The sequence below is a fragment of the Epinephelus lanceolatus genome, chromosome 23 (genome assembly GCF_041903045.1).
Source record: "Epinephelus lanceolatus isolate andai-2023 chromosome 23, ASM4190304v1, whole genome shotgun sequence".
NCBI classification, from domain to species: domain Eukaryota; kingdom Metazoa; phylum Chordata; class Actinopteri; order Perciformes; family Serranidae; genus Epinephelus; species Epinephelus lanceolatus.
Window position 1 is genome coordinate 461,335 of NC_135756.1, and position 17,127 is coordinate 478,461.

General features: G+C 44.0%; 1 protein-coding gene across 2 annotated transcripts in view; it reads right to left on the minus strand.

Annotated features, from left to right (window-relative positions):
* Positions 1 to 15,056, minus strand: part of stab2 (stabilin 2) — a 51,804-nt gene extending 36,748 nt beyond the window's left edge. Inside the window, exons 1-23 of one of the 2 annotated variants that reach the window (XM_033614207.2) lie at positions 14,967 to 15,056; positions 13,390 to 13,514; positions 12,998 to 13,113; positions 9,818 to 9,903; positions 9,553 to 9,619; positions 9,274 to 9,369; positions 9,052 to 9,174; positions 8,734 to 8,930; positions 7,875 to 8,002; positions 7,662 to 7,795; positions 5,813 to 5,892; positions 5,493 to 5,642; positions 4,849 to 4,992; positions 4,706 to 4,768; positions 2,388 to 2,504; positions 2,252 to 2,305; positions 2,092 to 2,172; positions 1,741 to 1,893; positions 939 to 1,001; positions 756 to 857; positions 549 to 635; positions 310 to 421; positions 33 to 210 (exon numbers count right to left, since the gene is read on the minus strand). In XM_033614207.2, the coding sequence (XP_033470098.2) occupies positions 33 to 210; positions 310 to 421; positions 549 to 635; positions 756 to 857; positions 939 to 1,001; positions 1,741 to 1,893; positions 2,092 to 2,172; positions 2,252 to 2,305; positions 2,388 to 2,504; positions 4,706 to 4,768; positions 4,849 to 4,992; positions 5,493 to 5,642; positions 5,813 to 5,892; positions 7,662 to 7,795; positions 7,875 to 8,002; positions 8,734 to 8,930; positions 9,052 to 9,174; positions 9,274 to 9,369; positions 9,553 to 9,619; positions 9,818 to 9,903; positions 12,998 to 13,113; positions 13,390 to 13,514; positions 14,967 to 15,053 (2,543 nt within the window). In that variant the 5' untranslated portion in view covers positions 15,054 to 15,056. The remainder of the gene's footprint in view (positions 1 to 32; positions 211 to 309; positions 422 to 548; positions 636 to 755; positions 858 to 938; positions 1,002 to 1,740; positions 1,894 to 2,091; positions 2,173 to 2,251; positions 2,306 to 2,387; positions 2,505 to 4,705; positions 4,769 to 4,848; positions 4,993 to 5,492; positions 5,643 to 5,812; positions 5,893 to 7,661; positions 7,796 to 7,874; positions 8,003 to 8,733; positions 8,931 to 9,051; positions 9,175 to 9,273; positions 9,370 to 9,552; positions 9,620 to 9,817; positions 9,904 to 12,997; positions 13,114 to 13,389; positions 13,515 to 14,966) is intronic. The other variant, XM_078165341.1, reaches the window with a different exon arrangement.
* Between the last annotated feature and the right edge of the window lie 2,071 nt (positions 15,057 to 17,127).

Sequence of the window (17,127 nt, forward strand, 5' to 3'; positions counted from 1 at the left end):
CGTAAACCTGAGTCTGATGCAGATGAGCTTACCTGGGGGTTTGCTGGCTGAAGTCACAGTCTGCATGGGCATGGCAAAACTGAACAACGCCACACGCCGCCGTCCTGCGTTCACAGAACGGACCGGTGAAACCCATCTGACAGGAGTCGACTTTACACCGCCCGTCTGAGTTTGGATGGTTGTCACACTGTCCATGGATACAGGGACACGCTGCGGACACACAGGTGAGGTTTAACACAGGTGAGTCTTCATCATCATGACATCACATCTACCGGGATGAGGTCACAGGAAGAGAGGAGACAGACTTACTTCTGTCACAGTTTGGTCCATATTTGTTGGAGGAGGTGCAGTACTGACAGCGAGAGCCTCCGAAGTTCAGATCACAGATACACGTTCCATTTCCTGTGAGACCCTCCGAACACTACGACAGAAACACACTTCATTTCCTCAGAAACCTTCTGTGATGGTAACTGTATATATATATTGATGATGAGGGCGTGTAGAGGACATGACCTTGGTGTTTGCAATGTGTGGATGTTGACTCTGACCTGACCGTGTCCGGAGCAGGGGGTCTGGTATCCTCCAGGACACGGTCTACAGTCTGGACCATAGAAACCTTTACAACATGCAGGAGTCTGAACAAACACAGAGACACGTCACAGAGTCAGAACATCGCACACGTTTGTTTTCAGTCATCTTCATCACAGCTGATTCTTATATGATCTAATCTTCTTCGTATCGCTGTGTCACTTTACCGTGACGGTGGTGTTGCAGCGCGGCGAGCAACCTGTGGCCGGGATGCGAATAGTCGGTGTGCTGATGGACATGATGTAAACACATCCGTAGGTGGAGGAGCCCTGATGGATGAAGAGATGCACTGTCATGATCACAGACTCTCTCACAAACACAGAGAAAATGAACAGAGTGAGATGTCTTACCATATAAACTCCTCCTGACGAGCACTGAGACAATTTGACTTTAGAGCAGCTCACACATTCTCCCTGGAAACAAAAGATACTGTCAAACATCTCAGATGGTGAAAAGTATTCTCCGTTTTTTGGGACAGAAGGAGTCGTACGTTCATGAGGCTCCTCTCACGAGAATAAATATGTAGAAATATGTAGAACCAAAAATGGACTCCATCCCAGGTTTCTTTCTAAAAATCTCTGGTGCCATGAGAAGACGTCACATTTGAGAGGCTGGAATAAAAAAGTTCCAGAAGAAGGTTTGGATAAAATGGATCCATTGATTGACTGTTGATTGTTACATGACATGATGATGATGATGTCACAGTGAAGTTGACCGTTGACCCTATCAGTTTAAAACTACAGGAAATGTGTCCCTTCAGCTCTGATTGGCTATTGAGGCCTTAACAACAGCACTGGAAGCTCCTATTGGCTCAGTGAGGTGTCAATCAAAAGGTCAGGAGCTCTTTGCTGTCGTTTGTCTGACAGAAGTGTTTACTGAGCCTGCTGTGGTGGTTGGATCTTCAAATGTTTACCATTAATGGAACCATGAGGAGCAACGCTTTACAACAACTTGTCATATGAGTAAATCACCTAAACAACAACAAACACATCAGCCGCTGACATTTCATAATCATCAAATGAAAAAAACGTGAAGACCCGCAGACTGGACATCAGATTTCTATGAGTAAATCAACAGTAAAATGGACGCTGTAAAAAAACAAGGATGTAAACAGGAACACTGAAAACAAACATGGCTACCGCTGAAGCTCACCTTGACGATCTTGTTCTCGGTGATGTCACATCTATGGGGCAGCACAGGTTCAATGGAGGGTGGAGTCAGAACTCCATCCAGCAGATACAGACGGCCGTTTTTAGCTTCCACTGCTGCCTCCAACACCGCTGCCCCGTTCACCAAAATCTGACCCTGAACAAGAAAACAAACAAACAAACAAACATGGAGGACCAGTCTGATTCGTCCCTACTCGTACTGTCAGACTGGTGTTTGGAGGCAGTCCTGATATAGGATAACGAGCTGCTGTCATGGTAACAGGGATTAAAACAGAGGGAACGACTCAAAGTATCCCTGAGATGAAGTCAAACGGACAGAAAGATCCAAACTTACATTTTCTGTCACTTTAATCCTCAGGATCTGATTGGCCATCGTGGTGATAGTGGGGTTGGACACGGCGTTAAAGACTTCCAGCTTCAAACAAAGAACATAAGTCATCATCACAATGTTTGATGGACACAGAACAGATTTACTAAATCAAAGTTTGACTGACCGTGGTGGAGGAGACGATGTGGTTCCTCAGCAGCTCCACCAGTTTGTAGTGACCCTGAAGGTTCAGAATAAAAGACTCTTTAATCACTCTGGTGGATTAGATTTAAAGTGTTCATTAAAATAAAGTAGTTTCTGACCTCAGCACTGCTCAGGTGCTGCAGGTGACCTTCAGGCATCAAGTCAAAGGCTGAAGTGCTGGGAGCAAAGACGGTCATTGGACCAGGTCGGTCCAGGACGGACGCCAGGCCGGCTTTCTGCACACAAACACAACATCCACTGTGGGAAGGCTTCACAGTTCACAGACCTCAAAACATCCACCTCACAGTACAGACTTCTCCTTCAGTCACTGTCACACTCCTTTATTCACTAGCTGTTGTCCAACACATCCTCACTGTGACCTCGTCACATGTCCACGTTTGGTCATGGACTTTCCACGTCCACATATGGCGTCCAAGGTACCCTGGGTGTGTTGGTTGTTGACGTTCTGGGACGCCGTGTCAACTTCAGCCTGTTACATGCATTGTCTGTTTTCAAAATACACTTCTGTTTTCACAGGAAATGTACAGTTTGATACAGTCTCTTTCAAAATAAAAGCACTACGTCAGTACAACACCACCAACTGATGTTTTTTTCCTTCAACAACACACACGTGGTTACGTTTAGCCGACACACACACATGGTTACGTTTAGCCAACACACACACACGTGGTTACGTTTAGCCAACACACACACGTGGTTATGTTTAGCCAACACACACACGTGGTTACGTTTAGCCAACACACACACACACGTGGTTACGTTTAGCCAACACACACACGTGGTTATGTTTAGCCAACACACACACGTGGTTACGTTTAGCCAACACACACACACACGTGGTTACGTTTAGCCAACACACACGTGGTTATGTTTAGCCGGCACACACACGTGGTTACGTTTAGCCAACACACACACACACGTGGTTACGTTTAGCCAACACACACACGTGGTTACGTTTAGCCAACACACACACACACGTGGTTACGTTTAGCCAACACACACACGTGGTTACGTTTAGCCAACACACACACACGTGGTTACGTTTAGCCAACACACACACATGGTTACGTTTAGCCAACAAACACACGTGGTTACGTTTAGCCAACACACACACACACGTGGTTACGTTTAGCCAACAAACACACGTGGTTATGTTTAGCCAACACACACACGTGGATACGTTTAGCCAACACACACACACATGTGGTTACGTTTAGCCAACACACACACGTGGTTACGTTTAGCCAACACACACACGTGGTTACATTTAGCCAACACACACACACACACACGTGGTTACGTTTAGCCAACACACACACGTGGATATGTTTAGCCAACACACACACACACGTGGTTACGTTTAGCCAACACACACACATGGTTACGTTTAGCCAACAAACACACGTGGTTACATTTAGCCAACACACACACGTGGTTACGTTTAGCCAACACACACAAGTGGTTACGTTTAGCCAACACACACACACACACACACACACACACACACACGTGGTTACGTTTAGCCAACACACACACACGTGGATACGTTTAGCCAACACACACACGTGGATAGGTTTAGCCAACACACACACACGTGGTTACGTTTAGCCAACACACACACGTGGATAGGTTTAGCCAACACACACACACACGTGGTTACGTTTAGCCAACACACACACGTGGTTACGTTTAGCCAACACACACACACATGATAAGGTTTAGCCAACACACACACGTGGTTACATTTAGCCGACAAACCTACATGGTTACATAAAGCCATATATACATACATACATATACAAAAATTCATGACAAATTATTTCCTTGAGTTTCATTTAGGGGTGAGCAAGTCAACCACCATGTGTATTGTATTCTGAGTAGATAAGAGTCTGAACAGGAAGTGGGTTTGTCTTAAACAGGAAATGGGTGGTGTCTTATTAAAAGTTGATATTTTCAGGTTGAACAAATGTTGCTTTGTTGATTACTTATTGGAAAACTCTTTAAGACCAACCTCAGGATTCAGCTTCAGATCAGTTTCGATAACAGGAGGAAGAGACTGATCACAGCTATGCAAATACAGAGTTTCAGAGGTACAGATATTGAAACATTTTACACAGATGATAATTGCACCCTTCTTCAGTTGCAGCTACTTTCGAACATTAATCAGTGAAATATTTCAGCGTTGTTGAGTTTTACTGCTCCGTGTGTTCAGCCTCATTATTTCAGTAAATATTGATGATCACAGAACTTTAACTTAAAACTGATCAGAATGATTTTCATATGATGGAAACATCAGAACTTTATGCTCCCTTGATGTGATTAGGATGTTTAATATGTTATCAGATTTATATACGTCTGTCAGAGTCAGCAGAGAGACCCGACTCCGAACGTGAACCTGAACCTGAAGCGTACGTACCTCTAATAACGACTTGTACTTGTCGAACTTTCCGTAGTCAGAGATGATCTTCATCAGGTTCTCCTGTTAGAACACAAGTCAGCGATCAAGCCGATGAACGAGTGACTTACTGACACATACAGTTCATCAGTTCATGGTTTCACCTGTGGATCGCTCTCCACGGTGGGCGCCACGCTGTCCATCACCTTATTGATGATATGGATCATGCCATTGGACGCCAGGAAATCGGCCTGGACAATCACACCTCTCTTCTTGCTGCCGTGGATGCGGATCTTTGTCTGAGAGTCCTGAGAGAGAACAACACAGATGGTTTAAAGACGTGTTTAATGATCCAAACATGTGGAGGTCATGAAGAGGACAAAGAAGAAGACGAAGAAGACAATCGTGAAACTTCTCTAATGACAGGAATTATTTAACAACATTAAAGTCTGAGTTTGCTTCAGATCACTGTGTTAAAGAACTTATTCATTCATTAGTAACTTTTATTACAACCTTGTGTCTGTTTCCTTTTCAGGGTCCATGTTGGTGAAACACACATTAAAGAGTTAAATAATCCAATTTATGCTATTAAGATTTAAACTGAGACATGAGACAGGAGAGAAAAATGTAATTCATAATCTCTTGAAAGTACTTTTGTTTTTTCCTCATGACGGCTTCATTTTGTTTGTTTCTAAAGTTTCTCTAACATCTGAGTTCGTCCTTTGTTCGTCCTGAAAACTTATTCAGAACATTATCGTCATTATTAAAATGTTCCTGCTGATGGACGAAGCCTGTCCGTGTGTCTCACCCCCTCCGATGTGTCAGTCTGTGCTGATTTTCCAGTCAAAGTGTAGAAGACATCGGTTTTCTTCAGAGTGTCAAAGGGCATCACCCCGGCAACCAGGTGTAACTTACACAGGTACTTAGCTTTGGACGAGTCGGCTGTCAGAGTCCTCACCTGCTCAACAGACGGACAGAGGTGTGCTTTTTATTTTTTATTCAGACAATGTCCTTGTGAAGATGTAATCTGAATGAAACTTCAAATTAAACTACTGTCTGAGCCAACAGGAAGTATAACGAGCGTTGACTCTGGCTGAATGAATAAAGAGCAGACAGACGAGATCTTACGGAGGTTCCTCTGAAGCCTTTGTTGATCGGGACAAAAACTGTGAAAGGACCCAGATTCTGCAGAGACCACGAAACAGAACCTGAAACACACAAAGACAGTTTGTGTTTTATTACTGACGATACGTCAGGCTGACTTCACGTGACAAAAACTGAAGAGACAGGTAGAGTTCAGTCAATCAGTTCTGTTTATATTGCCAGTGAAATATAATGAACGAATCTGCAGCGACACGTCTGAAACAGAACAACCTGAATCCAAACACACATGATCTCACACACACGTATGAACTAAACAGGCTCATGGAAGAGCCTCTACCCTTAGACAATATCAAATCAATCAATCAAAGTTCTGAGATGAAAATACAGAAAACACCCCCAAGAAACACAAGTTCACACCAATTTGAATGTATACAGTGTCACCATGGATACGCTTTGATACACCTCTACTCTGACTGACAGGTCACCCAACATGTTTTCATCCCAACTTGCCAAACACCAGTGCTCTGTCCAACTTGGTCTCACTCTGAAGTTGTCAAAATATGGTGATTGCTTAGTGACTTCCAGCGTCAGACACCAACAAAAACTGTATGATACACAGCTGGTTGCCGTTATTGTTTAACAGCACCTGTCAGCGTCAGCAAGAAAGGCAGCAGGACAACATTGAAAGGGTGCAGAGAAGTGTATGTTGAAAACAGACAATGCATGTAACAGGCTGAAGTTGACACGGCGTCCCAGAACGTCAACAACCAACACACCCAGGGTACCTTGGACGTCATATGTGGACGTGGAAAGTCCATGACCAAACGTGGACATGTGACAAGGTCGCAGTGAGGATGTGTTCATCTGTCACATCAAAATATGACACACTAGCTTAGGTGTCCTCCTACGTCTGTTTTGGATGTTCAGGGACGGCAAGTCAAATTTACGCCTGTTACATGCATTGTGTCTTTTTCTAAATAAACTTACAATGTGGGTAAAACACTTTGTTTTTATGTTTCCTTCCTTCAGTTCAGGCAACAAAAGTTTGTGGTTACATTTAGAAAAATCATTGTTTGGCTTAAAGTACATGCGATTCTTCCTAATGTAACCTCACATGACATCTGTCACTAGAGTGGCACGCTACACATATGAGCACACTACGTTTTCAATAAAATAACTGCACTGACTTTTGGTTTCACACAGGAACCAAACAGCGGGTTGCTGACTGAAAATTTGGAGGTTGTTTGACTCAGAAATAGCTGCTGCCCAGTGCCATGAAGAGTGTCTTGGTGCGTCAGTGTCTGACACCAAGATCAGCTAACAAGGTGGCGGTATTTAAAGAGCTGGGAGTGAGAATGGGCGGGGTCACCATGGTAGTGACTTGTCAATCAGAAGGTAGCTACTCCCCTGATTTATGGTGTTTTACTGTAATTGGAACCATAATTTACTAAATGAACATTGAGCTGTATCAAAGAAATCTTGAGACCACAAGAAAACTTTTACTGAGGTCATAAATGAAGTGAGACATAGACTCATTTACTCATAGACTCATAGAGGTGCCCCCTGCTGGACATTAGAAAGAATGCAGGTTTAAGGCACATCGGCACTGACATCACCTGTCAGAGACAGGTGCTACGTCCACTTCTTAATACAGGCTATGGGTTAGCTTAGCTTAGGTTAGCATAAAGACTGTAAACAGGGGGAAACAGGTAGCCTGGCTCTATCCAACACGTCAAAAGTTCACAGATGAACACCTTCTGTCTCATCTGTTTCATCAAAGAATCTAAATGTTCCTACAGACGTCTCTTCCCATGTGGACAAAAACATTTGTCCAGTGAAACGTAGCCTACTTAAAAATAAATTCTCTTCTTACCGAACAGAGTGATGGCGTTGCTCAGCTGACCGCTCCACTGTCCTCCAGGCTTCGTGTTCAGACTGTTCAGACGCTCCATGATGTCCCCGTAACAGACCTTACCGTTACCAAGGTAACCCTGGAGACAGGTGCAGCTGAGGGGCATGTTTGGACATGTTAAAGATATGTAAACAACGAGCAGATAACAGGAGAGAAGTAAAGAAGGTGACTGACTCGACTTGTCCTGGTCCCACCGTGGTGCAGTTGGCGTTCTTGTGACAGGAAGCAGGTGTGCAGGAATCCTTCAGGCTGCAGCCGCCGTTCGACAGGTGATCAAAACCAGGGAGACACTCACAATGAGACTGAACAGGAAACACACAGGGTTAATTTCCTCTGCTGCCCCCAGCAGGCTGCAGTGGTCATTACAGCCACAACATGAACACGTAAAACAATATGACAATAAAATCATCTCATATTAACACATAGCTGCTCTTTATTATCAGTCTTGTTCTTTATTCTCATCCTGTTTCTGATCCTGAACCTTATTTTCTTCCTGATCTTTCTCCTAATCTTGATACCACTAATGTTCCTAAATCTAATCTTGTTCCTACTGCTGGTCCTGTTCTTAGACCTCAATCCTGATTCCTTTCTTCCATTTCCTCCCTGTTAATTGTTTGGGGAAGTTTTTCCTTATCCGCTTTGAGGGTCCAAGGACAGAGGGTCCAAGGATAGAGGATCCAAGGACAGAGGATCAAAGGACAGAGGATCTAAGGACAGAGGATCAAAGGACAGAGGATCTAAGGACAGAGGGTCCAAGGACAGAAAGTTCAAGGACAGAGGGTCCAAGGACAGTGGGACGTTGTACACTCTAATACCCTTGGAGGCTAACCGTGATTTGTGATATTTGTCTTTATAAATATAAATCTGACGATCATATTTCTGTTCTAGTTTCTGAATCTGTTGCTGAAACATCTTGTGATTCTGAACTTGATCTTGGTCCTGTTTATCGGTCATGATTGCGATCTGATTCCTGATCCTGATCCTGATCCTGCTCCTGATCTTTATCTCGTCCCTGACCAGAGTGTGTCCTCACGTTCCCTGGTCCGTCGTAGATGCAGCGTGCCGACTCGGCGGAGCAGCCTCCCTGTTTGCTCTGGCACGGATCGATGGCCATGCAGACTCGTCCATCCCCGCTGTATCCTTCATTACAGGTACAGACGTGCTGGTTAGGACCAGTATGGACACAGGAGGCGTAGACATGACAGACCCGCTGGACACACGGGTTTATTGCTGAGGAGACAAACATCACAACGACATCCCGGTCTTAAAATGTAAAGAACAGACACTTGTAAAACATCCTGGACATCACCTATGAGACACCAGACTGCCTGATGATTCTTTATAAACTCACATAAACACTGAGCTCCTGACTTCTGGTAACCAGGGAGACACTGACACACCAGCTGTCCCGTCAGAGCTTCTTCCATACAGCGAGCGTTCTGCTGACAGCTGAGGGCGGCACACTCAGGTAACTCTGAAACACAACACAGGTTACAGGTGACATCCTGGCAACCACATGGTAAAATAAAGACTCCATAATAATCAGTGTGAAGACATCAACAGAGCGACTGACCTTGATCACAGTTTGGACCTTTATATCCAGAAAAACAGGTGCATCTACCGTCACCTTTCAAACCAGAGTCACACAGACCGTGGACACATGAGCACACTGCAGAGACAACAGAAGAAGGACATATGAACACAGTGCAGAGACAACAGAAGAACACATGAACACACTGCAGAGATAACAGAAGAACACAAGAACACTGCAGAGACAACAGAAGAAGAACACGAGAAATAAATGCGAAGAATTAATTGATGTGATTTATTTATTAATGTCATAACACGTTACCTGAGCTGCAGGTGGTTCCGTATCGACCAGGTGCACAATCCTCACAAGCAGTTCCTGCAAAACCCACCTGAGATCATCACACACACACACACACACACACACACACACACACACTAATGTCAGGAAAACATTACATTACATACACTGCTACGTGCAAGAATGTCTTCAGTGGGAACTAGAACATCTTGAATGTTGACTACCACTATGAAACCACAGAACCTCCTCAGAGAGATCAGGTAGAACCTAACGGCGGGATGTGGGTCACCTGACAGCTGCAGGTTCCGTTCCCTCCCAGTCCGTCAGAGCAGACTCCTTGGTCGCTGCAGGGTCTGTCAGCACTGTCAGGACACTCTGAAACACAAACATCCACAACAGGAAACAGTCAGCAGACGTTTGCGGAGCGTTGTGACAACGTTGTTCTTGTATTTTCTGTGAGGAAACAGATCCATCCCTCCACTTCCTTCCTCCACCTCTTCCCTCTCTTCGTTCTCTTTATCTTCTTCCTCTCTTATCTCTACGAGTCATCACTTCTTCCACAGATCTGTTTCCTCCTCCTCTCAGAACAAACACTTGTCATCAGGACGAGTTAACACTGTGTCTACCTGTGGACGTGTCTGAGTTAAAGGAACAGTTCACCCACAACATGACCATCTGTATATCAGTTACTGATCCTGTCCCACGATGAGTTCATGGAGAATATTTGGTTTTTCTCTCAGTCCACCTTTAACAACAGCAAAACTACATCAAAACATCAGTTCACAGACCGTCACACAGCTGCTGCAGAATCATCTCTCTTCTCATTTATAAACACTGTACGTACCAAACGAGACCTGAAAGAGGCGTACGCCACTTCCCACAGAGGAGTTGTGATCTATAAAAACAGACCTGATGGGAGAAACTTTGACTCATGCTTACAGACGTCTTGGAGACGGGGAATTGACAACACAGACAGAGAGGTGGAGCCTGATTGTAGAAACTGTTGAATATTTTTTTGGCACACACCGTTTTTGGCTTTTGTCTGTAGGTACATTTTTAGTATGGATCGTAAATATTGTTTTATAAAGGAGACACTTGGACTTCACAAACCCATTTACATTAAACTATTGTGAACTCAGCTGACAGTGAGACGGATCTCTGCTCTAGTCACAGCCAGACTAACCTCAGTGATCTTAGGAGCTGCTGGTCGACATCAGTCAGTGTGTTTGTGTCCCAGGTGAGGTCAGACAGTGTCACAGCTTTGATGGTTTTACATTTAAGATGAAATCACCTGAGCTAACACTATATCTTGTTATATCCTCATGTTGTAGTTTTATTGTTGCGATGATTTGATGTTGTGTTGTCTTGTTGTTGTTACTGCTGAAGCAGGTTGGTGCCATTTCTTTCAAAAACATGGGAAGAAAGGCAACGAGCAAATTTTTCAAATTTTCTTCTTTTGAATTTTCTCCTTATAATTTCTTGCTATTTTTTTTGGGGCCATTTTTTCTTTGGTTGCTCGTTGTCTGCTTCCCATGTTTCTAAAATAAATCAGGCCAGTCTGCTGTCAGGTTTCAAAGGGTTAAAACAAAGTGGTCTTTATGAGTTAAGACATGGTGAGGAGGTGACACACTGATGGTCGTAGGTGGTCGCTCAGCTCCATGTGTGACCGTCAGCACATTTGTGTCCTGCTGCTGACTGAGACACTGCAGAGAGGAAGGAAGTCCTGATTCCTGCAGGACCATCTGCTTCCTGCAGGACTGCACACTCCACATGTGACAGGAGGAGGTGTCACCTGGACGCCTCCTCTGTCACTGAGCTCATCCTGTCTACGGATTCAGTCTTATATATCAGAGCAGCCTCAGGTCCTCAGGTGTGACTCTACAGGTGTGTGACTCTACAGGTGTGACTCTGCAGGTGTGACTCTACAGGTGTGACCCCATAGGCGGGACCCCATAGGTGGGAACCCACAGGTGTGATTCCACAGGTGGGACTCTGCAGGTGTGACTCTACAGGTGTGACCCCACAGGTGTGACTCCACAGGTGTGACCCCACAGGTGTGACTCCACAGGTGTGACCCCACAGGTGTGACTCCACAGGTGTGACTCTACAGGTGGCTGGCCTCTTACATTCAGGATGCTGCAGAGTTCACTCATGCGATTATTTTAAATCATGATGTAGTAACAGTACCTCTGGTGTACCCCAGGGGTCAGTACTGGGACCAAAATTCTCTCATATATATTAATGATCTATGTTAAATTTAAAAAAAACATTAAAATCAACGCGGTCTCACTCCAAAGTCACCAAAAACCGGCACTTGGTCAGTGACTTCCAGGGTCAGAGAGTGACTTTCGCGTAGGCATGATACACAGCTGGTTCAATAAGTTTGGGAGAGTTGTTGACAATTTCATGTTTAAATAAGAGAAGGAGGATTATAGAAGAGTTCACTTCTTCCTTTTCATCATGTCTGTTTTTGTTTTTTTTGTTTTTAGTTTTTGTTTTCATCAAAAGAAAGTCATTCATTCATTCATTCATTCATTCATTATTATGATGAAAAGTAAGAGTGTTAAAGATCAATATCTCGATAGGTTTCAATCAGCAGATGTTCCATCAGTGGAGCCGAACAATTGCTGAATGAGTTCCTGATAATAATCTGACGACAGCTGTGTGGTTAAAGTTTGGTCAGGTTTTGGCACAGACAGTTTTTGGGTAGACGTAGGTGGTCGAAAGAAACCAACATTGACTGTTGCTAGGAGACAGGACGTGGTGTCCATTTTGATTCACTGTTACCCCACATGTAAAGACCCACTGTGGACTACCTCAGGGCTAGTACCTGGTGCCCCTGCTCTTTACAGCAGGTCTAAATTAACACTGATCTCAGGACATTAATGACCCCGTCAGCTGTCCCCCACAGCAGCACGGTCTGCACATGTGCAACATGTTGGCATTGTACGTTTCTGGAAACCACAGATCATTTGTATGTTTAATATGTATCATACCAGTGTTTCTAAAGTGACATAGTATCTGAGCTGACTGTGTCATCAGCAGGTGGAGGGGACGGTGGATGGTGTGACATGTTAGAGACACACTGGCCGAGCTGGAAACACTGTTCAACACCAACACACAACACTGGATGGTTTTATTTCCTGTCACTGTTTCTCCAGCTGAGATTTTTCCCTCCAAAAAGCAAAACCTGATCTTTTTCTAACCCAAACTGAGAGGTTTCTGTGCCTGAACAGAACCACATGTTAACCACAGAGCTGTAAGAACACAAAGTTCCAACATATCTGCAACATAACACTGAAACATATCTGCGGTTTACAGAAACGTATGTATGATGTCAACATGTATTCTGGTTGTTTAGCGCCACCAACAGGTCGACATCAAGCCTCAGTGAACACTGATCGAGGCATCACAAGCAGGTATCTGGACCTCAGACCTCCATCAGTGTATCATGTGTCTGTGTTCTCACCGTTACAGTCCGGACCCCAGAAACCAGGACAGCAGGTCTTCACCTCCTCGTCCCGGTAACACTCGAAGGAGCAGCCGCTGATGAGCAGCTTCAGACTGGGAGTCCTGATGTGGTACCTACACACACACACACACACACACACACACACACAATCAGGATTTATTCCTGTTCTACATCAGAACATCTCCAGGTAATAAACCTGCTGCAGAACTGAACTCTGGAGCTGAGAGAACACATACTAACTTTAAACTGGATCTAAATGTGAATCAGCTGGTGTGTGTGTGTGTGTGTGTGTGTGTGTGTGTAACACTGTCTGTAGTGAGTGATGATGTCTGAACCTCTGTGTTGTTTCTCTGCAGGTGCTTTTGTTGGAGCGTTGTAAAAAAACTCACTTGCAGTCCTGAGCGGTGGATCGTGGCGTCTGTTTATATCCTGACGGACACGGCATCAACATGCTGATGCTGCACGAGTGACACGCCGTCCGAGTCCTCAGCACCGTCGAGTTGGAGCAGAAGTTCTGAAACAAACAGCGTCACATCATCATTATCATCGTTAGTGCGAAGAACAGAACTATGTCAATATAATATAATGTGACATATATATATATAAAGAGGACTGAAGCCTTTTTCTGTTGCTCCACTTTCTGGTGCACTTTAAGAGGACTGAGTTCAGTTTGTTTAAAAAGGATGACATGTGAAAAAGGTTCTTCCGCAGAGTCTATAAAGGCAGATATCACTCAGGATATTAAAACATTAATGTAAGAAATATGAAGTAAAGATAATTATGAGGACACCTCACCTGAAGCTGTCGTTCTCTGTCGTTTACACTGAACTCAAACTGCAGCTCGGTCACTTCCTCTTTAGCTCTGCAGCACTTTGCTTTTTACTGTCACTTTGACACAGTTTGTATTTTGACAAATTCTTTTTGCCTCAGTTCGGTCTCCACATTCACACCAGTAATGGTGTTTTCCTCCCCATCACTGGTCTTTATGGTCACATGAGACCAACAGCATCAGCCTGTACTGAAGGTCATGAGCTTTAACCCAGGTGTTGTCACTTAGTCTGAGAGTCCACAGTCTCACTCTGACTGAGCCTGATTTAAACCACGTTCATGAGCCACACTTAAATGTTAAAGTTTGACTCGTCCACATTAAAACCTGCTCCAGGATTCATCTGAACCAGAACGATATATTTCATGTTCACACTGCTTCACATCAGCTTCAGTGTTTTCTGTAAACATGTTCTGAATCTGATGCTGCAACAAACAAACAAACAAACAGATCTGATCTGACGAGCAGCGCTCGGCCTCTGCTCACTGATCACAGGTCAGTTTCACACTCTCTGCTCACTGAGCACAAACCACGACTTTAAGTGTAAATGTTTCCATCAACATCTGGACCTACACTTGATCCAGAAAGATCTGAGAACTCTAACTCTTCAGATATGAGTCAGGTCACATGAACTGTCTGTCTGTCCTTTTTCATTCTAAAATACAAAGAAACAGACAGTGTTTTTCCAGGACCTCCAGGACCTCCAGGATCACAGACATCAGACATGTTAATGTGGAGCGTGATGGAGCGTAAACAGGAAACTACTGGAACAACTGCTGTGGTTATCAGCTCCATCTGATCCACCCAGGAAACACTCACACACACACACTCGTACACACACACAGGACCTGGAGCAGACCTGGAACAGACCTGGAAGACTTCACAGCAGCACTCTACGTCAGATTTATAGTTTCCAAAGTATCAGATAAAGTTTAAAACTTGTTTTCTAAATGAAGATGCTGCAGCTGATGATGATGATGATGATGAAGGCTGACACAAACACATTCACTGAGCTGAAATATTAAAAATCATCTTTTTACTTTTGAAGAAAATTAACCAACTTTATATTTAATGATGGTGTTCCTGTACCTGCTGTCAAACACGTTCATGATAAAATCAGAGATGAAGATCAGATTGTACCTGAGGAGACGCAGCTGAGCTCATCTTCATCATCATCATCATCATCAGAGGGACAAACAGCAGCTTCAAACTCCGACAGCACTCCATGACGTCTGATCTGAGCTCTGTCTGTCACCGGCTCTCCTCCTTTTCATCCTCCTCCTCCCCCTGCTCCTCCTCCATCAGGTCCTCCTCCTCCTCTTCCTCCTCCTCTCCCTCCATGTGTTTCCTGAACATCCAGTGAGACTCAGAGGAATCTGCTGAGTCAGATTATTTTTACACACCGACACAGACGAGGAAGATCAACATGTTTCTTTTTTTAAATTCTTCGTAACCAAACAAAAATAATCTGAGTTCATGTTTTACAGAAAAACGACATTTTGTTTTTTAATCTTTGACGACGTCACTGTTTTTATGAACGTGACAGAAAAGTTTAAGTGACATAAAAACGTTCTCTCTGTGAGGAGCATCTGTTCGTGCTGAGACCTCCTTCACTGCTCCTCCTATATGAATAATAATAACATTAAACTTTGTGTCTGCAGGACTTTATGAACTCAGTGTGAAGAGTGTTTCTGCAGCATTGAAACGTGTCAAGATGAAAAAATAAATCTGACAGTTGAGGACACAAAAATATCAAACAACAATAACTCTCTGATGTTTCTATAAAATGTTTTGGTGTTTAGTCACTTTTGTGATTGATCAAGAATCAAAGGGCATCACAGTTAGTGTGTGTGTGTGTCCAGAGAATAGCAGGAAATCCTGGACTGTAAAACGAATCTGTCGCTGGTTTTCTCTTTCCTGAAACTTTCTGCTCCGTCATCAAACACACACACACACACACACACACACACACAGAGTGTGTTCTGCTGAGTGGTCGCACTAACAGGACGGTGTTGTTTGTTTTAAACTCATCATCATTAATCACATGATCCAAACTACTGTCAGCTCTGTGTGACAGCAGTGACACACACACACACACACACACACACACACACACATATATATATATCATATCATATGATCAGAGAGTTTATCATCACTGAAGCTTCGTCACACAGCAGCAGAAACACAGAGATCATCATAAATCACTCTGAAATAAATTCCACAGTCAGAAACATCCAGGAGCCTGAACGTGACTACATCATTTAGAATGAGCTGCTATTATGAATCATTATGAAGTGATGATGATGATGATGATGGTGATGATGATGATGATGATGGTTGATAAAGAAAAAATAAAACTATAAAATCTGATTTATCTTTGTGATCATTTTAATGCTTCCTCTTTTTTTATGAACAGGTTGTTGCTGTTGATGAATTTGGTCCGAGTGCTGAGGACTGTGTGTGAGACAGTGTGTGTTTTACCGTCAGTGTTGTCTCCGTCTGTCCGTCTGTCAGTGGTGTCTTTGCTCCGTCTGTCCAGCAGGAGGAAGCAGAGGGATGAAGAGTGATGAAGACTCCTCCACCTGAAACCAGTCTGATCAGGTCAGTTTAAACTGCTGCTCTCACTCTTCATCACGGAGGTGTCACATCACTGTGCTGTATCACTACACACTGTCAGACACACAAGATGTACATGAAGATTACTGACAAAAATTAAATGTATTTTTATATTCAGTCATCAGGAAGGAGCCTATTCACTAGCCAGTGATTAGCATACAGCCCCGTCCATGAATATCCAGTGATGACCATATAAGGAGGTGATAACTACGATGGACAGGTGCATCCTGTTGACCTGCGAACACTTGGAGCCAGTAAAGAGAGAGAAGCTTTTCCGACACTGAGACTGAAGTGTTGTTTTATTTTCCTCTGTTAGCAGTGACAGGGACAAGTGAACCAAACGCCTGGGAGGAGCTAACAGGTGCGTCAACTCTGTGTCGTCTGTTGGAAGAACCGTCCAAAAAGTTAAACTAAAATAGTTCAACATGAAACTTGATGCAACAAAGCACAACGGCTACAGGAGGCTCCGCCCACTCAGCTGTGTTCTGCTTACATCATCAGAGAGACGTCTCTGCCTCAGCATCGTTTGTCTCTGTTGTTAAAGAGACAAGCACTATCAAAACATGACAGTGTGATGTCACAGTGACCCTCATCATCACAGGATCACCCTCCAGCTCTCTGACAGATTCAGGTTCACACGCTGCCCGCTGGGGGCGGAGTCAGACATCCACAGGTCTTATTA